This window comes from Panulirus ornatus, chromosome 12, assembly GCF_036320965.1.
Source record: "Panulirus ornatus isolate Po-2019 chromosome 12, ASM3632096v1, whole genome shotgun sequence".
NCBI lineage: Eukaryota > Metazoa > Arthropoda > Malacostraca > Decapoda > Palinuridae > Panulirus > Panulirus ornatus.
The window spans coordinates 18066013-18092921 of record NC_092235.1 but is presented as its reverse complement, the minus strand read 5'-3'; the positions used below and the strand labels follow the sequence as shown (position 1 = coordinate 18092921).

Genomic DNA, 26909 nt, shown 5'->3' with positions numbered 1-26909 from the left:
TATCTCTCCTTTTTTCTCATCTTGGTTACATCCACACATATTTAGACACCCCAGTCTGAGCCTTCGAGGAGGATGAGCACTCCCCATGTGACTCCTTCTTCTGTTTCCCCTTTTAGAAAGTTAAAATACAAGGAGGGAGGGTTTCCAGCCCCCTGCTCCCGTCCCCTTTAGTTGCCTTTTACGACACGTGAGGAATGCATGGGAAGTAATCTTTCTCCCCTATCCCCTATATGTATATATATGGTTTGGTCACATGGAGAGAATGAGCGAAGAAAGATTGACAAAGAGGATATATGTGTCAGAAGTGGAGGGAACGAGGAGAAGTGGGAGACCAAATTGGAGGTGGAAAGATGGAGTGAAAAAGATTTTGAGTGATCGGGGCCTGAACATGCAGAGAGACATGCAATCTTTCCTCACTCATTCTATCCATGTGACCAAACCATCTCAATACATCCTCTTCTGCTCTCTCCACCACACTTCTTATTACCACACATCTCTCTTACCCTCTCATTACTTACTTGATCAAATCACCTCACACCACATATTGTCCTCAAAACATCTCATTTCCAACACATTCACCCTCCTCCACACAAGCCTATCTATCGCCCATGCCTCACAACCATATAACATTGTTGGAACCACTATTCCTTCAAACATACTCATATATATATATCCCTGGGAATAGGGGAGAATGAATACTTCCCACATATTCCCTATGTGTTGTAGAAGGCGAGTAAAAGGGGAGGGAGCAGGGGGATGGAAACCTTCCCCACTCATGGGGGTGCTGTTTCATGTGTGGCAGGGTGGCGACAGGAATGGATGTAGGCAGCAAGTATGAATATGTATGTGTGTATATATGTATACATCTGTGTATGTATATGTATGTATATATTGAAATGTATAGGTATGTATATGTCCGTGTGTGGGCATTTATGTATATGCATGTATGTGGGTGGGTTGGGCCATTCTTTCGTCTGTTTCCTTGCACTACTTCGCTAACATGGGAGACAGCGACAAAGTATAATAAATAAGGGGGGGGGGATATTACAGAATGGTAGGCCTTTCCCATGAAATTGATTTCTGATTCTCATGCATTTGCATTTTATGCCATCTTACATTAGAAAAATACTTTGGTTCATGAAGTATAAAATCTTTGTTTACAGTGATAAAAACCTTTGTAATATAAAGAATTTCCAACTTTGCCACGAGAAATGTTTCATAAAAAAAAATATGAGTTTTAACCTAAATCATTTGAAGAAAATGGCATGTTAGATTTTAAGTGTGACTCCACAATGCATCTTTTATATTTCAGGCATGTGTAGAAAACCTCCTGTACTATGATCAAGTACAACTACTTCCAATTTTCCAGTACTCAAACATATACACAGTTACTTCTGGTATCCAAAAGCTATATGAAGATCGAGACCTTCAGGAGGAATGTCAGCGAGCAGTCTGTAAACACTGTTCTACACAACCACAGCAGTCACATATTTTAATGCTTTATTGCAGGTACTGTAAGTAGTCTTTGATTTCAAGTACGAGAGCTAGAATATCCAGCATTGTCATCATGTACAGTTTCACATGCCCTCATATAACATTGTTATATTCCTGGAGATTTGTTGTTCTAGTGGTCTTTTCTTACATGAGCCATTGAAACCCATGATATCAGGAGGATTATGTTCCAAACCAAAAATTTATCTATCCACACTTGAATGGACTATACCCAAAACAGCTCACCATAAGTGTACCATGCTCTTATCATAATGCAGTTTAGACTATCTGATTCAACAACAGCTGCCATATTGTAGATGAACTGGACAATATTTAATGCTAATTAGTATGCTGCTGGTGATGAGGGCTTGTGGTGGTGGTGGTGGATTGGTCTGGGATAGAGTGAGAGTTACTGGGAGGAATAGGAAGGGGCATTAGGCTTCTCTGCATTACCCTATTAGGAAGACCTGGGGAAAACCTATGGTAGACCTGGGGAAGATATGAGGACATGGAGAAAACCAAAAATTCCTTGATCCATCACAATTTTGTTCTTCCCCTTCTGGTCTCCACTTCTAACATGTATAACATCTTTGTCAATCTCTCCCCATTCATTCTCTCCAAGTTTCCAAACCATTTCAGCATACATCTTCAGCTCTGTCAACCATGCTCTTAATACCAAATCTCTCTTTTACCTCATCATTAAACTCCATCAACTTTCCTCACACTATCAGTTACTTACAAACATTTCAGTTTATGGCACCAATCTGTTTTATACATTCTCATCTATAGCCCAAGCCTTGCATCATAACATACCATACCTTCAAACATACCCATTTTTACCCATCCAGATTGTGACCTCTTTTTGTGTATTCCTCTCACTCCAAGAACCTATGTCCCCTAGCCCACCCTATGACTCACCTATACTTTCATGGTTCCATTCATTGCCATAGTATCCCAAACACTTCATTTCCTCTAAATTTTCTCCAAGCTAACTTGTCTCTTTGCACTGCTAAACTACATAACATTGCTTTTAGTCACATGTACTCTCAGCTTTCTCTGTTTGCACATTCTCTAAACTCAGACACCAACTAATGCAACTCCTAATGACCAATACCATGTCATCAGCAAACAACTGACTCACTTCCCAGGCCCCCTCCACCCTAACAGACTGTATAAATGCTCCTCACTCCAAGGTTCTTGCATTAACCTATCTCACCACCCCATCCAAAAACAAATTAAACAACCATGCTGGTATTGTACACCTTTGCTGCAGACCCATCTTCACTTGGAAGCATTCACCCTTCTTTCTGCCTACCTACACACACCTTACTCTCTTGATAAAAAACTCATAAAAATCCTTCTATTTCCTTTAGTATTTCTCACACACACTCTCCAAAGCAAACACCTGACCCATACATCCTCTCCCACTCTTGAAACTACTTTTGTCCTCAAAACATTCCTCAAAGCAAACTCTTAACCCAGACATCCTTTGCCAGTCTTGTAACCACTTTGTTTCTCCCCAGTCACCACTCTTCCATACAACCACCTAGTTACCCTCAACATATTTGTACCTCTTATAATTTGAACACACCTTTTGGCCTCCTCGCCTTTATACAAATGTCTGTATATATTAGATGGTAATCAAAGCAGAGGGTAACGTTTTATGCATTCTTTTTACTGTGCTGTATTATTAATTTCATTCTCTATGCAGAACTTAATAATGAATTTATTTATCCACAGTATGACATATGGAGTAACAGTAAGGGATCTGTGTATTCGTTTCAATCCTCAAGCTCTCAATATAGATGAACGGAAGTTAATTCAGTTTGGCCTTCAAAATGGATTGATTCGGCGCCTCCACTGTTATCCCATCCTGTTACCATCAGAGGATCCACATCACACTCCTACCAAACAAAGTGCAATCCATACAATGTGCAATGGATTACATTCCTATGATGAAATTTGTTGTAAATTTGGGCTAACATTCAGAGAACTAAATGACAAAATAGAAAGAGATCCTAACATTTTAATTCTATGGAAATAAACACTTAGTGTCTTCAATAGTCACAGATTCATAACACGCACATTCCAGTAAAACTTAGATTTGAATTTCACAGTTTGACAGTGTCTTTTTATGTTCTAAATGCAAAGCAATTAACTCTCAGTATGTTAAAAGTTCATGTTAAAGTGGATACATCTTCTCACAGTGGAAAAAAGAGCAAACAGCGTTAGCTTACTTAAGTAGTGAGCAATTTACTGAACAGACCATGTGGTTTTTACATATGAAAACTGAGGTACCTGTATTGCAGTATAAATATGATTTACATGAATAAGATACATGATGTTAAAGATAATACAGTCAAGTAAAGATGATTGTGTTCAGCCATGTCTTTCTTTCATACCTGCTCATTGTTTTACACTTCACACTTATGTTTAAACCACTTCAGCTATTTCAATCATTCTCTCCTTATTACCACACCTCCCCCTATATAATTTCTTGCTTAACCCTGCTTGTATCACATACTGTCAGCAAACATTTGATATCCAACACATTAACCCTCTTATATACTTTCTCTTCTAGAGCCCTTACATCACATCCATACAAAACTATTAGGACTAATATACCATCAAACATGACCAGTTTTGCTCTCCCCAACAATGACCTTTTTCTCTCAACAAAATCTTCACTATGCCCAGGCCTTGAGCTCCCTTACCCATCCTCTGGCGCACATCAGCTTCCATAGTTCCATTTGCTGCCATATCCACACCTTGTTATGTAAAACATCCCTACTCCTCCAGGTTCATTCCATACTAACACAGTCCATCTAACATCTCTCCTATGCTAAACCTAATAACCTTGCTTTTAATCATTTTTACCCTCAACTCGCTCCTCTCAAACACTCTCCCAAATAAATAAATACACGGGGTTGACATGCTGTCAATGGATTGAACCAGGGTATGTGAAGTTTCCGGGGTAAACCATGGAAAGGTTTGTGGGGCCTGGACATGGATAGGGAGCTGTGGTTTCGGTGCATTGCACATGACAGCTAGAGACTCAGTGTGAATGCATGTGGCCTTTTTTAGTCTGTTTTCCTGGCACTGCCTTGCTGAAGCACGGGGTAGCGATGCTGTTTCCTGTGGGGCGGGATAGAGACAGGAATGGATGAAGGCAAACAAGTATGAATATGTGTATGTATGTATGTATATGTTTGGTAAAGTATGTGAAAGAAGAAAGCTGAGAGTAAATGTGAATAAGAGCAAGGTTAATAGGTTCAGTAAGGTTCAGGGACAAGTTAATTGAGAGGTAAGTGACAGTAAGTGAGCTTGGAAAGGAGACTTGTATGAGGAAGTACCCGGAGAGATTGAGTGCAAAATGGAAAAAGGTGAGAGCAAATGATGTAAGGTGAGTGGGGGAGGAATGGGATGTATTTAGGGAAGCAATGATGGCTTGCACAAAAGATGCTTGTGGCATGAGAAAGGTGGGAAGTGGGCAGATTAGAAAGGGTAGTGAGTGATGGGATGAAGAAGTAAGATTATTAGAGAAAGAGAAGAGAGAGGCATTTGGATGATTTTTGAAGGGAAGTAGTGTGAATCACTGGGAGATGTATAAAAGAGAAAGGCAGGAGGTCAAGAGAAAGGTGCAAGGGGTGAAAAAGAGGGCAAATGAGAGCTGGGGTGAGAGAGTATCAGTAAATTTGGGGGAGGATAAAAAGATGTTTTGGAAGGAAGTAAATAAAGTGCGTAAGCCAAGAGAACAAATTGGAACATCAGTGAAGGGGGATAATGGGGAGGTAATAACAAGTAGTGGTGAAGTGAGAAGGAGATGGAGTGAGTATTTTGAAGGTTCTTTGAATGTGTTTGATGATAGAGTGGCAGATATAGGGTGTTTTGGTTGAGGTAGTGTGCGAAGTGAGAGGGTCAGGGAGATTGGTTTGGTGAAGAGAGAAGAGGTAGTGAAAGCTTTGTGGAAGATGAAAGCCGGCAAGGTGGCGGGTGTGGATGGCAATGCAGTGGAATTTATTCAAAAAAGGGGGTGACTGTGTTGTTGACTGGTTGGTGAGGATATTCAATGTATCTATGGTACATGGTGAAGTGCCTTAGGACTGGCGGAATGCACACACAGTGCCACTGTATAAAGGCAAAGGGGATAAAGGTAAGTGTTCAAATTACAGAGGTATAAGTTTGTTGAGTATTCCTGGTAAATCATATGGGAGGGTATTGATTGACAGGGTGAAGGCATGTACAGAGCATCAGATTGGGGAAGAGCAGTGTGGTTTCAGAAGGAGTAGAGGATATGTGGAGCAGGTGTTTGCTTTGAAGAATGCAAGTGAGAAATACTTAGAAAAACTTTTTCAATTAATATTCTTGCATAGCTATTCCTGGTATACTTGACTTATTCCCCTATGATTGCTACATACATCCTTTTCACCTTTTCCTTTGAATAAAGTAACAGTAATAGCTTTTACCCAATCCTCAGGCACAACCTTCTGTTTCCATCGTAAATTACATATAAGATGGCATTTCTGCCATAATCCCATCCACTCTTGGTGACTTTCCTAACTTCAGCCTCATTATTGCCCTTTTGACCTTTCTCTTTGCTATAGGCCCCTGCACTTGTATCCTCTTCCTTCCCTCCAACATACCCATGCATGTAACAACTTCTGCCTCCCCTTCTCCCACATGCTCCAGTTCTTCAAAATACTTCCTTTCACTTCTTCCTTTTGATACAGCAATTCGCCTTCCCTACTTCTCACATCAACATTTTTAATCTTACATCCACCAATTTCCTCTTTTACCTCCTTCCAGTATAGTTTCTTATTATCCTAAAACTTTTCACTTAACTTTCTTCCAAAATCTTTATTTACTCTTTCTTTGCTTTTCTCCACCAGCTTCTCAACATTCTGTTTACTATTTTGTATTCTTCCCCCCTCCTTTGCTGAACTTCCACCGGTACATTCCTATAGAGCAATCTATCATATGCCTTTTTCTTTTTTTTCTTCTCTTCAAGAGCATTTCTAATCTCTTCTGTCCACTATGCATTACCCTTTTTATTCCTGTATCTTATTACCTTGTATCCCTTTTTATTCCTGTATCTTACTACCTTGTATCCCTTTTTATTCCTGTATCTTACTACCTTGTATCCAACTCCTGATTCTACAACCTTTACTAGTATTTCTCTATATATTTTAAATACCTCATTCACACATGACTGCATTCCAACATTCACTGCACTTTCATCTAAGCTTTCAGTTACCTTCCTTTCATACTTCTCCCTGTATTTTTCCTGATTCATCTTCTCACTTACTAACATTTTTACCTCTCCATTCTTCTTTACACCATACCTCCATTTCTCCCTGATCCTCATCCCCACAAGCACTGCAAAATGGTCACACCATACCTCCATTTCTCCCTGATCCTCATCCCCACAAGCACTGCAAAATGGTCAGAGTTTCCAAAGATCCTCTCATGACTCTAGCATCCAGCACAGCCTTTCCCAATCTTTCATCCCCTGCAACACAGTCAATCAAAGCCCTTTGCACTTCTCTTCCATCACTCCACATCCATGTATATCTGTGAATCATCTTGTGCTGAAAAAAAAAAGTGTGCAAGTAACATAACCCTCTCATCACAAATATCCACAAGATATCTTCCATTCTCATTTACTCCAGGAACTCCTCATTTACCAACTATCTCACCAATTTCATCGCATCCCACTTTCGCGTTCATATCACCCAATATAACCATGTTTCTCTCATTCTCAAAACCATTTATACATTTAAATTCCTCCAGAAAAGCTTCATTTCATCCTTACCTCATACAGTCTTCAAATTAACAGGTGCATATACACATATCCATGCATATTTCACAATCCCAATCATTCCTTTCACCTACACTATTCTTGATCCATTCCATTCATCCTCTGTAACACCCTCCCTTACTCGTGGTGATAGCAAAATTGCACATCCTTCTTTTCCTTCTTCCTGATAATTTTCACTTGTTCCTATCCATACCATACCTCCTTCCATGCCCTCCCATAACTTGCATTCATCATGTCTATTTTCACTCTACACACCCTGCCTGATGATATAGGTTTCCCAAATCACTAGCACATCTATGCTACAACTTTCAAACCTCCCTACACTCTCCCTCCTTTTACCAGCCATCCCATTCACATTCAGCACCATCACCCTTAATCACTTGTTCCTTTTAACCCTCGGCATAACTGGTAGACTCCAGTGTCGCTTCTTAGCATTTTATGCCTCACCCATGATGCATCACTGGCAGAGGGCAACTCCAGCACAGCATTTCCAGAGGCAGCAAGGCTACAAAATTGTCAAAACTAAAAGTAACAGTACATCTCAGGTGTTTGTCCAAATCTAAAACTATTGCCCTGATGCAACTGGGTAATGCCTCTCCCTTTAGTTCCACCCCTAAGGGTTGTACTAACGAAGTCACCACAAAAAGGCAGGGTGAAACTTGGTTACTCCAGCAAAACTAGAGTACCCCTCGAGGTAATGAAACTCATTACTCATCCCAATTCCAAGCTTCTTTACATTCCACAGTAGCAGCAACTTCTACCTCGCTGGTTACGAAACTGCAATTTCCTTAGGGGTGGGGTGGCACTGGGAATGGATGAAGGTAAGTGAGTATGAATGTGTACATGTATATATGTATATGGCTGTGTACGGATGTGTATGTTGATATGTATATGTATGTGTGCTTGTATGAATATGAGTGGAAGGGTCTTTCTTCTTCTGTTTCTTGGTGCTACCTCGCTGACACTGGAAACAGCGATCAAGTAAAATAAATAATATATACATACATCTGATCCCATACTTACAACCTATGCAACTTACGACCATTTGTACATACCACTGGGAAAAATATATATAAAAAAATAAACATAAATAGAGGAAATACTCTTGGTCACACAGTGCTAACAGCTGCATGGACACAACAGTGACTGTCAGATGATATCCTGGCATTGTGTACATCACAGCATCTATTGTCCGACTTACATCCATTTTTGAGATCTGACTGGTTGGTCAGAACAGACCATGGACGTATGTTGGGGAATGGCTGTATATATCGTGTTTCATTTCCCTGTGGACTCATAGGAACACATACACATGTACATATTCATACTTGCTCTCCTTTACCTATCCCCTGTGACATCCTACCCCACAGGAAACAGCATTACTACTCCCTGCGTCAGAGAGGTAGTACCAGGAAACATACGAAGAAAGGCCATATCCGCTCACATCCATTTGTTAGCTGTAATGTGTAATGCATCAAAACCAAATCTCCCAATCCATATCCAGTCTCCACAGACCTTTCAATGGTTTACCCCAGACTCCCTGCGTCAGTGAGGTAGTACCAGGAAACATACGAAGAAAGGCCATATCCGCTCACATCCATTTGTTAGCTGTAATGTGTAATGCATCAAAACCAAATCTCCCAATCCATATCCAGTCTCCACAGACCTTTCAATGGTTTACCCCAGACTCTGCCTGCTTGAGGTTACACTGAAAGTGAAAAGCTACCTTTAGTGAAGCTATATCACTGAAAGTAGAGTATTATCACAACACTTCTTACTCCAAAGGACTTTACATTCCCTGGTCCTAGAGGTATAATAGCCTTGAGCTGCAGGAGCCTCTGGAAACAGATCCTGAGTAATATCAGGATTTTTTCTAGAAAGTGGTCCTGGGGTAATTATAAATATATACATACAATACATACATACATATATATATTTTTTTCATGCACATTCACCATTTCCTGCATTAGTGAGGTAGCTTTAAGAACAGATTACTGAGCTTTTGAGAGAACATCCTCACTTGGCCCCCTTCTCTGTTCCTTCTTTTGAGAAATTAGAAAAAACCCTATCTATAGCTCATGCCTCGCAACCATATAACATTGTTGAAACCACTATTCCTTCAAGCATACCGGGTCATTTTTGCTACCCGAGGTAACATTCTTGCCTTCCACACATTCTTCAATGCTCCCAGAACCTTTGCTCCATCCCCACCCTGTGACTCACTTCCGCTTTCATGGTTCCATCCACTGCTAAGTCACTCCCTGATATCTAAAACACTTCACTTCCTCCAGTTATTCTCCATTCAAACTTACCTCCCAATTAACTTGTCCTTTAACTTTACTGAACCTAATAACCTTGCTATTATTCACATTTATTCTCAACTTTCTTCTTTGACACACTTTACCAAACTCAGTCACTAACTTCTGCAGTTTCTCATTTAAATCAGCCACCAGTGCTGTATCATCCACAAACAACAATAAGAATATGTGGAAGGAGAAAATGTTATCTCGAAGAGCAAAAATGGGTATGTTTGAGGGAATAGTAGTTCCAACAATGTTATATGGTTGCGAAGCATGGGCTATCGATAGGGTTGTACGGAGGAGGGTGGATGTGTTGAAAATGGAGTATTTGAGGACAATATGTGGGGTGAGGTGGTTAGTTCGAGTAAGTAATGTAAGGGTAAGAGAGAGGTGTGGAAATAAAAAGAGTATGGTTGAGAGAGCAGAAGAGGGTGTGTTGAAATGGTTTGGATATATGGACAGAATCAGTGAAGAAAGAATGACAAAGTGGATATATGTATCAGAGGTGGAGGGAACAAGGAGAAGCAGGTGACCAAATCGGAGGTGGAAGGAGGGAGTGAAAACAATTTTGAGCGATCGGGGCCTGAACATACAAGAAGGTGAGAGGTGTACAAGGAACAGGGTGAAATGGAACAAGGTGGTATACCAGGGTCATCATACTGTCAATGAACTGAACAAGGGCATGTGAAGTATGTGCGATAAACCATGGAAGGGTCTGTGGGGCCTAGATGTGGATAGGGATCTTTGGTTTCAGTGCATTACACATGACAGCTAGAGACTGAGTGTGAACGAATGTGGCCATTTCTGTCTGTTTTCCGGGTGCCACCTCACTGAAGCAGGGGATAGCAATGTATCAATATGTGCACATAGCAAGTATCAATATGTACATGTGTACGTAAGGTCAGCATATGTGTATGTATATATATGCATATGTTGATAGGTATATATATATATATTTTGCTTTGTCGCTGTCTCCAACGTTTGCGAGGTAGCGCAAGGAAACAGATGAAAGAAATGGCCCAACCCACCCCCATACATATGTATATACATACACGTCCACACACGCAAATATACATACCCATCCATCTCAATGTACACATATATATATACACACAGACACATACATATATACACATGCACACAATTCACACTGTCTGCCTTTATTCATTCCCATCGCCACCTCGTCACACATGGAGTAACATCTCCCTACCCCCTCATGTGTGCGAGGTAGCGCTAGGAAAAGACAAAGAAGGCCCCATTCGTTCACACTCAGTCTCTAGCTCTCATGCAATAATGACGAAAACCACAGCTCCCTTTCCACATCCAGGCCCCACACAACTTTCCATGGTTTACCCCAGACGCTTCACATACCCTGATTCAATCCATTGACAGCACGTCGACCCCGGTATACCACATCGATCCAATTCACTCTATTCCTTGCACGCCTTTCACCCTCCTGCATGTTCAGGCCCCGATCACTCAAAATCTTTTTCACTCCATCTTTTCACCTCCAATTTGGTTTCCCACTTCTCCTCGTTCCATCCACCTCCGACACATATAGCCTCTTGGTCAATCTTTCCTCACTCATTCTCTCCATGTGCCCAAACCATTTCAAAACACCCTCTTCTGCTCTCTCAACCACGCTCTTCTTATTTCCACACATCTCTCTTACCCTTACATTACTTGCTCGATCAAACCACCTCACACCACATATTGTCCTCAAACATCTCATTTCCAGCACATCCACCCTCCTGCGCACTACTCTATCCATAGCCCACACCTCGCAACCATACAACATTGTTGGAACCACTATTCCTTCAAACATAACCATTTTTGCTTTCCGAGATAATGTTCTCGACTTCCACACATTCTTCAAGGCTCCAAGGATTTTCGCACCCTCCCCCACCCTATCATTCACTTCCGCTTCCATGGTTCCATCCGCTGCCAGATCCACTCCCAGATATCTAAAACACTTTACTTCCGCCAGTTTTTCTCCATTCAAACTTACCTCCCAATTGACTTGACCCTCAACCCTACTGTACCTAATAACCTTGCTACTTATTCACATTTACTCTCAACTTTCTTCTTTCACACACTTTACCAAACTCTGTCACCAGCTTCTGCAGTTTCTCACATGAATCAGCCACCAGCGCTGTATCATCAGCGAACAACAACTGACTCACTTCCCAAGCTCTCTCATCCACAACAGACTGCATACTTGCCCCTCTTTCCAAAACTCTTGCATTCACCTCCCTAACAACCCCATCCCTAAACAAATTAAACAACCATGGAGACATCACACACCCCTGCCGCAAACCTACATTCACTGAGAACCAATCATTTTCCTCTCTTCCTACACGTACACATGCCTTACATCCTCGATAAAAACTTTTCACTGCTTCTAACAACTTGCCTTCCACACCATATATTCTTAGTACCTTCCACAGAGCATCTCTATCAACTCTATCATATGCCTTCTCCAGATCCATAAATGCTACATACAAATCCATTTGACTTTCTAAGTATTTCTCACATACATTCTTCAAAGCAAACACCTGATCCACACATCCTCTACCACTTCTGAAACCACACTGCTCTTCCCCAATCTGATGCTCTGTACATGCCTTCACCCTCTCAATCAATACCCTCCCATATATTTTACCAGGAATACTCAACAAACTTATACCTCTGTAATTTGAGCACTCACTCTTATCCCCTTTGCCTTTATACAATGGCACTATGCACGCATTCCGCCAATCCTCAGGCACCTCACCATGAATCATACATACATTAAATAACTTTAACAACCAGCCCACTCCTAGATATCTAAAACACTTCACTTCCTCTAAATTTTCTCCATTCAAACTTACATCCCATTTAACTTGTCCCTCAACACTACTAAACTTAACCTTGCTCTTATTCATATTTACTCTCAATTTTCTCCTTTCACACACTTTTCCAAACTCAGTCACCAACTTCTGCAGTTTCTCACTTGAATCAGCCACCAGTGCTGTATCATCAGTAAAAAACAACTGACTCACTTCCCAGGCCCTCTCATCCCAAACAGACTGCATACTCGCCTCTCTCCAAACCTTTTGCATTTACCTCCCTAACCACCTGATCCACAAACAAATCAAACCATGGGGACATCACACAACCCTGCTGCAGACCAACCTTTGCTGGGAACCAATTGCTCTCCTCTCTTCCTACTCATACACATACCTTACACCCTTGATAAAAACTCACTGCTTCTAGCAGCTTTCCTCACACACCATAAACTCGCAAGACCTTCCACAAAGCATCTCTATCAACCGTATCATATGCCTTCTCCAGATCCATAAAAGGTACACACAAATCCATCTGCTTTCCACACACATTCTTGAAAGCAAACGCCTGATCCACACACACATATATTTGTGTCAGAGGTGGAGGGAACGAGGAGAGGCGGGAAACTGGATTAGAGGTGGAAGGATGGAGTGAAAAACATTTTGAGCGATTGGGGCCTGAACATGCAAGAGGGTGAGAGGCGTGTGAGAAGTGGAGTGAGCTGGAGCGATGAGGTGTACTGGTGTTGACATGCTGTCAATGGACTGAGCCAGGGCATGTGAGGTGTCTGGGGTGAACCATGGAAGGGTCTGTGAGGCCTGGATGTGGATAGGGAGCTGTGGTTTCAGTGCATTACACATGACAGATAAAGACTGAGTGTGAATGAATGTGGCCTTTTTTGTCTGTCTTCCTGGTGCTACCACACTGAAACAGCAATGTTATGTGGCTGCCAGGCATGAACTATTGATAGGGTTGTATGGAGGAGGGTAGATATGTTGGAAATGAAATGTTTGAGGACAATATGTGGGGTGAGGAAGTTTGATCGAGTAAGAAATGAAAGGGTAAGACAGATGTGTGGAAATAAAAAGAATGTGGTTCAGAGAGCAGAAGAGTGTGTGCTGAAATGGTATGGACATATGGAGAAAATGAGTGAGGAAAGATTGACAAAGAGGATGTATGTGTCAGAGGTGGAGGGAAGAAAGAGAAGCGGGAGACCAAATTGGAGGTGGAAAGATGAAGTGAAAGATTTTGAGTGATCGAGGCCTGAACATACAGGAGGGTGAAAGGCGCGCAAGGAATAGAATATTCGAATTGGAACAAAGTGGTATACCGGGGTTGATGTTCTGTCAATGGACTGAACGAGGGCATGTGAAACGTCTGGAGAAACCATGGAAAGGTCTGTGGGGCCTTGATGTGGATAGGGAGCTGTGGCTTTAGTACATTACACATGATAGCTAGAGACTGAGTGTGACCGAATGTGAGCTTTTTTGTCTGTTTTCCTGGCGCTTACTTGGTGAAGCAGGAAGTAGTGATGCTGTTTCCTGTGGGGTGGGGTAGTGCCGAGAATGGATGAAGGCAAGAAAGTAAGAATATGTACATGTGTATGTATATATGTCTGTGTATGCATATGTTAATATGTATATGTACATGTATGGGCGTTTATGTATATATATGTGTACGTGAGAGGATGGGCCGTTCTTCATCTGTCTCCTGGCACTACCTTGCTGATGCGGGAAATGGCAATCAAGTACAATAAATAAAATAAATAATACAGCATGACTGAAACTGCCTGAAGTATGGCACTCAGATGCCTGTGCCATCTCAGAATAAAATAGCAAATATAATAACAATATAATACAATAAATTAAATTCATAATGTGGAGATGTTCATATAATAACAATACAATACAATGAATTAAATTCATAAAGTGAAGCTGTTCATATAATAACAATACAACACAATAAATTAAATTCATAATATGGATCTCTTCATACCCTAATCAATATCATAACTTAAGTTAAATATGAATATAAATTTCACAGAGTTTCATAATACACTAATCAACATACTACAGTACTGAAGATAAGGAGGCAACTACTATTTACTTATTTCACAAAAGATGGCAAAAAGGATGAGCTTTATTTGGGAGTAACTCTTAAGATTAATAATGAAAGTCAGACTGATGTTAATGTTGCTTTGTCTTAAAAATCAACAATGAAAGTTACTATAATAATACTGTTGACAGACTACAGGTATTCTCTAACAGTCTAGAAAAATAATCAGAGCTATGCCCTGTGGTATCTAACTTAGTTTGTAGTCTGCAAGTGGCTGAATTTTATGCTGCTGTATAGAATCCAGAGCCCACTTTTCTGAGACATGGGTTATTTGGGCAATGCTTCCTCTTGCTCCTGATGCAACAGTGTATTTTCCAATCACTAAGTTTGCATTACGAGAGCTTGATACTAGTACAGCACCACACAAATGTAACAATTCCTGGAAAAATGCAATGTTTTCAATATTTTTTTCATCCACATAGAACCATATATATATATATAGTGGTAGAGGATGTGTGGATCAGGTATTTGCTTTGAAGAATGTTTGTGAGAAATACTTAGAAAAGCAAATGGATTTGTATGGAGCATTTATGGATCTGGAGAAGGCATATGATAGAGTTGATAGAGATGCTCTGTGGAAGGTATTAAGAATATATGGTGTGGGAGGCAAGTTGTTAGAACCAGTGGAAAGTTTTTCTCGAGGATGTAAGGCATGTGTACGAGAAGGAAGAGAGGAAAGTGATTGATTCTCAGTGAATGTCGGTTTGCGGCAGGGGTGCGTAATGTCTCCATGGTTCTTTAATTTGTTTATGGATGGGGTTGTTAGGGAGGTGAATGCAAGAGTTTTGGAGAGAGGAGCAAGTATGCAGTCTGTTGTGGATGAGAGAGCTTGGGAAGTGAGTCAGTTGTTGTTTGCTGATGATACAGTGCTGGTGGCTGATTCAGTTGAAAAACTGCAGAAGCTGGTGACTGAGTTTGGTAAAGTGTGTGAAAGAAGGAAGCTGAGAGTAAATGTGAATAAGAGCAAGGTTATTAGGTACAGTAGGGTTGAGGGACAAGTCAATTGGGAGGTAAGTTTGAATGGAGAAAAACTGGAAGTGAAGTGTTTTAGATATCTGGGAGTGGGTTTGGCAGTGAATGGAACCATGGAAGCTGAAGTGAGTCACACGTTGGGGGAGGGGGCGAAGGTTCTGGGAGCTTAAAAAATGTGTGGAAGGTGAGAACATTATCTCGGAAAGCAAAAATGGGTATAACATTGGTTCCAACAATGTTATATGGTTGCAAGGTGTGGTCTATAGATAGATTTGTGTGGATGAGGGTGGATGTGTTGCATATGATATATTTGAGGAAAATTTGTGGTGTGAGGTGGTTTCATTGAGTGGGTAAGGAAAGGGTAAGAGAGAGGTGTGGGAATAAAAAGAGCGGGGTTGAGAGAGCAGAAGAGGGTGTTTTGAAATGGTTTGGTCACATGGAGAGAATGAGTGAGGAAAGATTGACAAAGAGGATATATGTGTCAGAGGTGGAGGGAATGAGAAGAAGTGGGAGACCAAACTGGAGGTGGAAAGATTGGGTGAAAAAGATTTTGAGCGATCGGAGCCTGACCATGCAGGAGGGTGAAAGACATGCAAGGAATAGAGTGCATTGGAGCGATGTGGTATACCAGGGTCAATGTGCTGTCAATGGATTGAACCAGGGCAAGTGAAGTGTCTGGAGTAAACCATAGAAAGTTTTGTGGGGCTTGGATGTGGAAAGGGAGCTGTGGTTTCGGTGCATTATACATGATAGCTAGAGACTGAGTGTGAACCAATGTGGCCTTTGTTATCTATTTCTAGCACTACCTCGTTTGCATGTGTGTGTGTGTGTGTGTGTGTGTGTGTGTGTGTGTGTGTGTGTGTGTGTGTGTGTGTGTGTGTGTGTGTGTGTGGGGGGGGGGGGGGGGGGGGTTCATTTCATGTGTGGCGGGGTGGCGACAGGAATGAATAAAGGCAGCAAGTATGAATTACGTACATGTGTATATATGTATATGTCTGTGTATATATATATATTATTTTTTTATTTTTTATTATACTTTGTCGCTGTCTCCCGCGTTTGCGAGGTAGCGCAAGGAAACAGACGAAAGAAATGGCCCCCCCCCCATACACATGTATATACATACGTCCACACACGCAAATATACATACCTACACAGCTTTCCATGGTTTACCCCAGACGCTTCACATGCCCTGCTTCAATCCACTGACAGCACGTCAACCCCGGTATACCACATCGCTCCAATTCACTCTATTCCTTGCCCTCCTTTCACCCTCCTGCATGTTCAGGCCCCGATCACACAAAATCTTTTTCACTCCATCTTTCCACCTCCAATTTGGTCTCCCTCTTCTCCTCGTTCCCTCCACCTCCGACACATATATCCTCTTGGTCAATCTTTCCTCACTCATCCTCTCCATGTGCCCAAACCACTTCAAAACACCCTCTTCTGCTCTCTCAACCACGCTCTTTTTATTTCCACACATCTCTCTTACCCTTACGTTACTCACTCGATCAAACCACCTCACACCACACACTGTCCTCAAACATCTCATTTCCAGCACATCCATCCTCCTGCGCACAACTCTATCCATTGCCCACGCCTCGCAACCATACAACATTGTTGGAACCACCATTCCTTCAAACATACCCATTTTTGCTTTCCGAGATAATGTTCTCGACTTCCACACATTCTTCAAGGCCCCCAGGATTTTTGCCCCCTCCCCCACCCTATGATCCACTTCCGCTTCCATGGTTCCATCCGCTGCCAGATCCACTCCCAGATATCTAAAACACTTCACTTCCTCCAGTTTTTCTCCATTCAAACTCACCTCCCAATTGACTTGACCCTCAACCCTAATGTACCTAATAACCTTGCTCTTATTCACATTTACTCTTAACTTTCTTCTTCCACACACTTTTCCAAACTCAGTCACCAGCTTCTGCAGTTTCTCACATGAATCAGCCACCAGCGCTGTATCATCAGCGAACAACAACTGACTCACTTCCCAAGCTCTCTCATCCTCAACAGACTTCATACTTGCCCCTCTTTCCAAAACTCTTGCATTTACCTCCCTAACAACCCCATCCATAAACAAATTAAACAACCATGGAGACATCACACACCCCTGCCGCAAACCTACATTCACTGAGAACCAATCACTTTCCTCTCTTCCTACACGTACACATGCCTTACATCCTCGATAAAAACTTTTCACTGCTTCTAACAACTTGCCTCCCACACCATATATTCTTAATACCTTCCACAGAGCATCTCTATCAACTCTATCATATGCCTTCTCCAGATCCATAAATGCTACATACAAATCCATTTGCTTTTCTAAGTATTTCTCACATACATTCTTCAAAGCAAACACCTGATCCACACATCCTCTACCACTTCTGAAACCACACTGCTCTTCCCCAATCTGGTGCTCTGTACATGCCTTCACCCTGTCAATCAATACCCTCCCATATAATTTACCAGGAATACTCAACAAACTTATACCTCTGTAATTTGAGCACTCACTCTTATCCCCTTTGCCTTTGTACAATGGCACTATGCACGCATTCCGCCAATCCTCAGGCACCTCACCATGAGTCATACATACATATATATACATATACATATATATATATATATATATATATGTGTGTATACGTTGAAATTTATAGGTATGTATATGTGCGTGTGGATGTGTATGTATATACATGTGTATGTGGGTGGGTTGAGCCATTCTATCGACATTTCCTTGCACTACCTCGCTAATGCAGGAGACCTCCTGCCTCTTTCTTTTATACATCTCCCAGTCATTTGCACTATTTCCCTGCAAAAATCGTCCAAATGCCTCTCTCTTCTCTTTCAATGATAATCTTACTTCTTCATCCCACCACTCACTACCCTTTCTAATGCCCACCTCCCACGCTTCTTATGCCACAAGCATCTTTTGCGCAAGCCATCATTGCTTCCTTAAATACATCCCATTCCATCCCCACTCCCCTTACGTCCTTTGTTCTCACCTGTTTTCCATTCTGCACTCAGTCTCTCCTAATACTTCCTCACACAAGTCTCCTTTCCAAGCTCACTTACTCTCATCACTCTCTTCACCCCAACATTCTCTCTTCTTTTCTGAAAACCTTTATATATCTTCACCTTCGCCTCTACAAGATAATGATCAGACATCCCTCCAGTTGCACCTTTCAGCACATTATCATCCAAAGGTCTCTCTTTTGCACATCTATCAATTAACACGTAATCCAATAACGTTCTCTGGCCATCTCTCCTACTTACATACGTATACTTATGTATATCTGTACTTTTAAACCAGGTATTCCCAATCACCAGTCCTTTTTCTGCACACAAATCTGCAAGCTCTTCACCATTTCCATTTTTCAACCCTGAACACCCCATGTGCACCAATTATTCCCTCAACTGCCACATTACTCACCTTTGCATTCAAGTCACCTATCACTATAACTAGTCTCGTGCATCAAAACTACGAACACACACACTCAGCTGCTCCCAAAACACTTGCATCTCATGATCTTTCTTCTCATGCCCAGGTGCACATGCACCAATAATCACCCCTCTCTCTCCATCCACTTTCATTTTTAACCATATCAATCTAGAATTTACTTTCTTACACTCTATCACATACTCCCACCACTCCTGTTTCAGGAGTAGTGCTACACCTTCCCTTGCTCTTGTCCTCTCACCAACCCCTGACTTTACTCTCAAAACATTCCCAAACCACTCTTCCCCTTTACCCTTGAGCTTTGTTTCACTCAGAGCCAAAACATCCAAGTTCCTTTCCTCAAACATACTACCTATCTCTCCTTCTTTCTCATCTTGGTTACATCCACACACATTTAGACATCCCAATCTGAGCCTTCAAGGAGGATGAGCACTCCCTGTATGACTCATTCTTCTGTTTCCCCATTTAGAAAGTTAAAATACAAGGAGAGGATGGTTTCTAGCCCACCGCTCCCATCCCCTTTAGTCGCCTTCAAATACATGTGAGGAGTGCGTGGGAAGTATTTCTCCCCTATCCCCAGGGATAGGAGGATGAAAGGCATGCAATAGAGTGAACTGGAACGATGTGGTATACTGGGGTTGACGTGCTGTCAATGGATTGAACCAGGGCATATGAAGCATCTGGGGTAAACCATGGAAAGTTTTGTGGGTCCTGGATGTGGAAAGGGAGCTGTGGTTTCGGTGCATTATACATGACAGCTAGAGACTGAGTGTGAACAAATGTGGCCTTTGTCGTCTTTTCCTAGCACTACCTCGCGCACATGCGGGGGGAGGAGGTTGTCATTTCATGTGTGGCGGGGTGGTGACGGGAATGAATAGGGGGACAGTATGGATTATGTACAGGTGTATATATGTATATGTATGTATATGTACGTGTATGGATGTGTATGTATATACATGTGTATGTGGGTGGGTTGGGCCATTCTTTCGTCTTGCTTCCTTGCACTACCTCGCTAATGCGGGAGACAGCAACAAAGTATAATAAATGAATAAATTAGGGGGCTAATGGGGAGGTGATAACAAATAGTGATGTGAGAAGGAGATGAAGTGAGTATTTTGAAGGTTTGTTGATAGAGTGGCAGATATAGGGTGTTTTGGTCAAGGTGGTATGCAAAGAGAGAGAGTTAAGGAGTATGATTTGGTAAAGAGAGAAGAGGTAGTAAAAGCTTTGCGGAAGATGAAAGCCAGCAAGGCAGCGGGTTTGGATGGTATTGCAGTGGAATTTATTAAAAAAGGTGGTGACTGTGTTGTTGATTGATTGGTAAGGTTATTTAATGTATGTATGACTCATGGTGAGGTGCCTGAGGATTGCTTGCATAGTGCCATTGTACAAAGGCAAAGAGAATAAGAGTAAGTGCTCAAATTACAGAGGTATAAGTTTGTTGAGTATTCCTGGGAAATTATATGGGAGGGTATTGATTGAGAGGGTGAAGGTATGTACTGAGCATCAGATTGGGGAAGAGCAGTGTAGTTTCAGAAGTGGTAGAGGATCAGGAGTTTGCTTTGAAAAATGTATGAGAAATATTCAGAAAAACAAATGGATTTGTATGTAGCATTTATGGATCTGGAGAAGGCATATGATAGAGTTGATAGAGATGCTCTGTGGAAGGTATTAAGAATATATGGTATGGAAGGTAAGTTGTTAGAAGCAGTAAAAAGTTTTTATTGAGGATATACGTGTAGGGAGAGAGGAAAGTGATTGGTTCTCAGTGAATGTAGGTTTGAAGCAGGGGTGCGTGATGTCTCCATGGCTGTTTAATTTGTTTATGGATGGGGTTGTTAGGGAGGTGAATACAAGAGTTTTGGTAAGAGGGGCAAGTATGCAGTCTGTTGGGTGAGAGAGCTTAGGAAGAAAGTCAGTTGTTGTTCCCTGATGATACAGCGCTGGTGGCAGATTCGGGTGAGAAACTCCCTAAAATTTAATGCTAATCTCTCACCCCAACTCTCATTTGCCCTCTTTTTCTCCTCTTGCACCTTTCTCTTGACCTCCTTCCTTTTTCTTTTATACATCTCCCACTCATTTGCATTATTACCCTGCAAAAATCGTACAAATGCCTCTCTCTTCTCTTTCACTAATCATCTTACCTCTTCATCCCACCACTCACTACCCTTTCTAATCTGCCCACCTCCCATGCTTCTCATGCCAGAAGCATCTTTTGCACAAGCCATCACTGCTTCCCTGAATACATCCCATTCCTCCCCTACTCTCCATACGTCCTTTGTTCTCACCTCTTTCCATTCTGTACTCAGGTTCTCCTGGTACTTCCTCACACAAGTCTCCTTCACCCTCACCACTCTCTTCACCCCAACATTCTCTCTTCTTTTCTGAAAACCTCTACAAATCTTCACCTTCACCTCTACAAGATAATGATCAGACATCCCTCCAGTTGCACTTATCAGTACATTAACATCCAAAAGTCTCTCTTTTGCGCGCCTATCAATTAACATGTAATCCAATAACGCTCTCTGGCCATCTCTCCTAGTTACATATGTATACTTATGTATATCTCTTTTTAAACCAGGTATTCCCAATCACCAGTCCTTTTTCAGCACATAAATCTACAAGCTCTTCACCATTTCCATTTACAACACTGAACACCCCATGTAGACCAATTATTCCCTCAACTGCCACATTACTCACCTTTGCATTCAAATCACCCGTCACTATAACCCAGTCTCATGCAGAAAAAATACTAACACACTCACTCAGCTGCTCCCAAAACACTTGCCTCTCATGATCTTTCTTCTCATGCCCAGGTGCATATGCACCAATAATCACCCATCTCTCCCCATCCACTTTCAGTTTTACCCATATCAATCTAGAGTTTACTTTCTTACACTCAATCACATACTCCCACCACTATATATATATATATATATATATATATATATATATATATATATATATTTTTTTTTTTCATACTATCCGCCATTTCCCGCGACAGCGAGGTAGCGTTAAGAACAGAGGACTGGGCCTTTGAGGAAATATCCTCACCTGGCCCCCTTCTCTGTTCCTTCTTTTGGAAAATTAAAAAAAGAAAAAAAAAAAAAAACGAGAGGGGAGGATTTCCAGCCCCCCGCTCCCTTCCCTTTTAGTCGCCTTCTACGACACGCAGGGAATACGTAGGAAGTATTCTTTCTCCCCTATCCCCAGGGAAATATATATATATATATATATATATATATATATATATATATATATATATATATATATATATATATTATCCCTGGGGATAGGGGATTAAGAATACTTCCCACGTATTCCCTGCGTGTCGTAGAAGGCGACTAAAAGGGGAGGGAGCGGGGGGCTGGAAATCCTTCCCTCTCGTTTTTTTTTTTTTTTTTTTTTTCAAAAGAAGGAACAGAGAATTGGGCCAGGTGAGGGTATTCCCTCAAAGGCCCAGTCCTCTGTTCTTAACGCTACCTCGCTAATGCGGGAAATGGCGAATAGTTTGAAAGAAAGAAAAGAATACATATATATATATATATATATATATATATATATATATATATATATATATATATATATATATATATATATATATATATATCTTTTTTCTTTTCTTTGAAACTATTCGCCATTTCCCGCATTAGCAAGGTAGCGTTAAGAAAAGAGGACTGAGCCTTTGAGGGAATATCCTCACCTGGCCCCCTTCTCTGTTCCTTCTTTTGGAAAATTATTTTTTTTTTATTTTGCTTTGTCGCTGTCTCCCGCATTTACGAGGTAGCGCAAGGAAACAGATGAAAGAAATGGCCCAACCCACCCCCATACACATGTATATACATACATGTCCACACACGCAAATATACATACCTATACATCTCAATGTACACATATATATACACACACAGACACATACATACATACCCATGCACACAATTCACACTGTCTGCCTTTATTCATTCCAATCGCCACCTCGCCACACATGGAATACCATCCCCCTCCCCCTCATGTGTGCGAGGTAGCGCTAGGAAAAGACAACAAAGGCCCCATTCGTTCACACTCAGTCTCTAACTGTCATGCAATAATGCCCGAAACCACAGCTCCCTTTCCACATCCAGGCCCCACACAACTTTCCATGGTTTACCCCAGACACTTCACATGCCCTGATTCAATCCACTGACCGCACGTCAACCCCGGTATACCACATCGATCCAATTCACTCTATTCCTTGCCCGCCTTTCACCCTCCTGCATGTTCAGGCCCCGATCACTCAAAATCTTTTTCACTCCATCTTTCCACCTCCAATTTGGTCTCCCACTTCTCCTCGTTCCCTCCACCTCTGACACATATATCCTCTTGGTCAATCTTTCCTCACTCATTCTCTCCATGTGCCCAAACCATTTCAAAACACCCTCTTCTGCTCTCTCAACCATGCTCTTTTTATTTCCACACATCTCTCTTACCCTTACATTACTTACTCGATCAAACCACCTCACACCACACATTGTCCTCAAACATCTCATTTCCAGCACATCCACCCTCCTGCGCACAATTCTATCCATAGCCCATGCCTCGCAACCATACAACATTGTTGGAACCACTATTCCTTCAAACAGATATATATTATTTTTTTTTTTTCGCTGTCTCCCGCATTTGCGCGGCAGCGCAAGGAAACAGAAGAAAGAAATGACCCAACCCACCCCCATACACATGTATATACACACACGTCCACACACGCAAATATACATACCTATACATCTCAATGTACACATATATATACTCACACAGACACATACATACATACCCATGCACACAATTCACACTGTCTGCCTTTATTCATTCCAATCGCCACCTCGCCACACATGGAATACCATCCCCCTCCCCCCTCATGTGTGCGAGGTAGCGCTAGGAAAAGATAACAAAGGCCCCATTCGTTCACACTCAGTCTCTAGCTGTCATGCAATAATGCCCGAAACCACAGCTCCCTTTCCACATCCAGGCCCCACACAACTTTCCATGGTTTACCCCAGACGCTTCACATGCCCTGATTCAATCCACTGACAGCATGTCAACCCTGGTATACCACATCGATCCAATTCACTCTATTCCTTGCCCGCCTTTCACCCTCCTGCATGTTCAGGCCCCGATCACACAAAATCTTTTTCACTCCATCTTTCCACCTCCAATTTGGTCTCCCACTTCTCCTCGTTCCCTCCACCTCCGACACATATATCCTCCTGGTCAATCTTTCCTCACTCATTCTCTCCATGTGCCCAAACCATTTCAAAACACCCTCTTCTGCTCTCTCAATCACGCTCTTTTTATTTCCACACATCTCTCTTACCCTTACATTACTTACTCGATCAAACCACCTCACACCACACATTGTCCTCAAACATCTCATTTCCAGCACATCCACCCTCCTGCGCACAACTCTATCCATAGCCCATGCCTCGCAACCATACAACATTGTTGGAACCACTATTCCTTCAAACATACCCATTTTTGCTTTCAGAGATAATGTTCTCGACTTCCACACATTCTTCAAGGCTTCCAGGATTTTCGCCCCCTCTCCCACCCTATGATTCACTTCCGCTTCCATGGTTCCATCCACTGCCAGATCCACTCCCAGATATCTAAAACACTTTACTTCCTCCAGTTTTTCTCCATTCAAACTTACCTCCCAATTGACTTGACCCTCAACCCTACTGTACCTAATAACCTTGCTCTTATTCACATTTACTCTTAACTTTCTTCTTTCACACACTTTACCAAACTCAGTCACCAGCTTCTGCAGTTTCTCACATGAATCAGCCACCAGCGCTGTATCATCAGCGAACAACAACTGACTCACTTCCCAAGCTCTCTCATCCACAACAGACTTCATTCTTGCCCCTCTTTCCAAAACTCTTGCATTCACCTCCCTAACAACCCCATCCATAAACAAATTAAACAACCATGGAGACATCACACACCCCTGCCGCAAACCTACATTCACTGAGAACCAATCACTTTCCTCTCTTCCTACACGTACACATGCCTTACATCCTCGATAAAAACTTTTCACTGCTTCTAACAACTTGCCACCCACACCATATATTCTTAATACCTTCCACAGAGCATCTCTATCAACTCTACCATATGCCTTCTCCCGATTCATAAATGCTACATACAAATCCAATTGCTTTTCTAAGTATTTCTCACATACATTCTTCAAAGCAAACACCTGATCTACACATCCTCTACCACTTCTGAAACCACACTGCTGTTTCCCAATCTGATGCTCTGTACATGCCTTCATATATATATATATATATATATATATATATATATATATATATACATATATATATATATATATATATATATATATTTTTTCTTTTAAACTATTCGCCATATCCTGCGTTAGCAAGGTAGCGTTAAGAACAGAGGACTGGGCCTTTGAGGGAACATCCTCACAGAGACATACACACATGTACATAATTCATACTTCCTGCCTTTATTCATTGCCGTCGCCACCCCACCACACATGAAATGACACCCCCCTCCTCCCCGCACACGTGGGAGGTAGCGCTAGGAAAAGACAACAAAGGCAACATTTGTTTACACTCAGTCTCCCTTTCCACATCCAGGCCCTCAAAAAATTTCCATGGTTTACTCCAGACGCTTCAGATGCCCTGGTTCAATCCATTAACAGCACATCGACCCCAGTATACCACATCATTCCAATTCTATCTATTCCTTGCATGCCTTTCACCCTCCTGCATGTTCAGGCCTCAATCACTCAAAATCTTTTTTCACTCCATCCATCCACCTCCAATTTGGTCTCCCACTTCTCCTTGTTCTCTGAAGTGCCTGAGGATCGGCGGAATGCATGCATAGTGCCATTGTACAAAGGCAAAGGGGATAAAGGTGAGTGTTCAAATTACAGAGGTATAAGTTTGCTGAGTATCCCTAGGAAATCATATGGCAGGGAACTGATTGAGAGGGTGAAGGCATGTACAGAGCATCAGATTGGGGAAGAGCAGTGTGGTTTCAAAAGAGGTAGAGGATGTGTGGATCAGGTGTTTGCTTTGAAAAATGTATGAGAAATACTTAGAAAAACAAATGGATTTGTATGTAGCATTTATGGGTCTGGAGAAGGCATATGATAGAGTTGATAGAGATGCTCTGTGGAAGGTAATAAGAGTACATGGTGTGGGAGGCAAGTTGCTAGAAGCAGTAGAAAGTATTTATTGAGGATGTAAGGCATGAGTACAAGCAGGAAGAGAGGAAAGTGATTGGTTCCTAGTGAATGTCGGTTTGCAGCTGGGGTGTGTGATGTCTCCATGGTTGTTTAATTTGTTTATGGATGGGGTTGTTAGGGAGGTGAATGCAAGAGTTTTGGAGAGAGGGGAAGTATGCAGTCTATTGTGGATGAGAGGGCTTGGGAAGAGAGTCAGTTGTTGCTTGCTGACGATACAGCACTGGTGACTGATTCGAGTGAGAAACTGCAGAAGCTGGTGACTGGGTTTGGTAGAGTGTGTGAAGGAAGAGAGCTGAGAGTAATTGTGAATAAGAGCAAGGTTATTAGGTACTGTAGGGTTGAGGGACAAGTCAATTGGGAGGCAAGTTTGAATGGAGAAAAACTGGAGGAAGTGAAGTATTTTAGATATCTGGGAGTGGATTTGGTAGCAGATGGAACCATGGAAGTGGAAGTAAGTCACAGGGTGGGGGAGGGGGCAAAGGTTCTGGAAGCGTTGAAGAATGTGTGGAAGGTGAGAACATTATCTCGGGAAGCAAAAATGGGTATGTTTAAAGGAATGGTGGTTCCAACAATGTTATATCATTGCAAGGCAGGGGCTATAGATAGAGTTGTGCGGAGGAGGGTGGATGTGTTGGAAATGAGATGTTTGAGGGCAATATGTGGTGTGAG

The 26909-nt window shown here is 41.8% G+C and overlaps 2 protein-coding genes across 18 annotated transcripts in view; one reads left to right on the top strand and one right to left on the bottom strand.

Moving 5' to 3' along the window:
- The window catches only part of Nprl2 (Nitrogen permease regulator-like 2), a 33200-nt gene extending 29327 nt beyond the window's left edge, over positions 1-3873 (top strand). For all 12 annotated transcript variants that reach the window (XM_071667411.1, XM_071667417.1, XM_071667419.1 and 9 more), the window contains 2 exons: positions 1313-1509; positions 3232-3873. In XM_071667411.1, coding sequence (XP_071523512.1) covers positions 1313-1509; positions 3232-3535 — 501 coding nt within the window. In that variant the 3' untranslated portion in view covers positions 3536-3873. The remainder of the gene's footprint in view (positions 1-1312; positions 1510-3231) is intronic.
- Positions 1-26909, bottom strand: part of LOC139751815 (microcephalin-like) — a 225100-nt gene that overhangs the window by 15120 nt on the left and 183071 nt on the right. For 5 of the 6 annotated variants that reach the window (XM_071667407.1, XM_071667406.1, XM_071667409.1 and 2 more), the window contains one exon: positions 3146-14929. The exons of the other annotated variant lie outside the window; for it this stretch is intronic. In XM_071667407.1, coding sequence (XP_071523508.1) covers positions 14738-14929 — 192 coding nt within the window. In that variant the 3' untranslated portion in view covers positions 3146-14737. Of the gene's footprint in view, positions 1-3145; positions 14930-26909 lie in introns of those variants that run through there. 6 annotated transcript variants of the gene reach the window in all.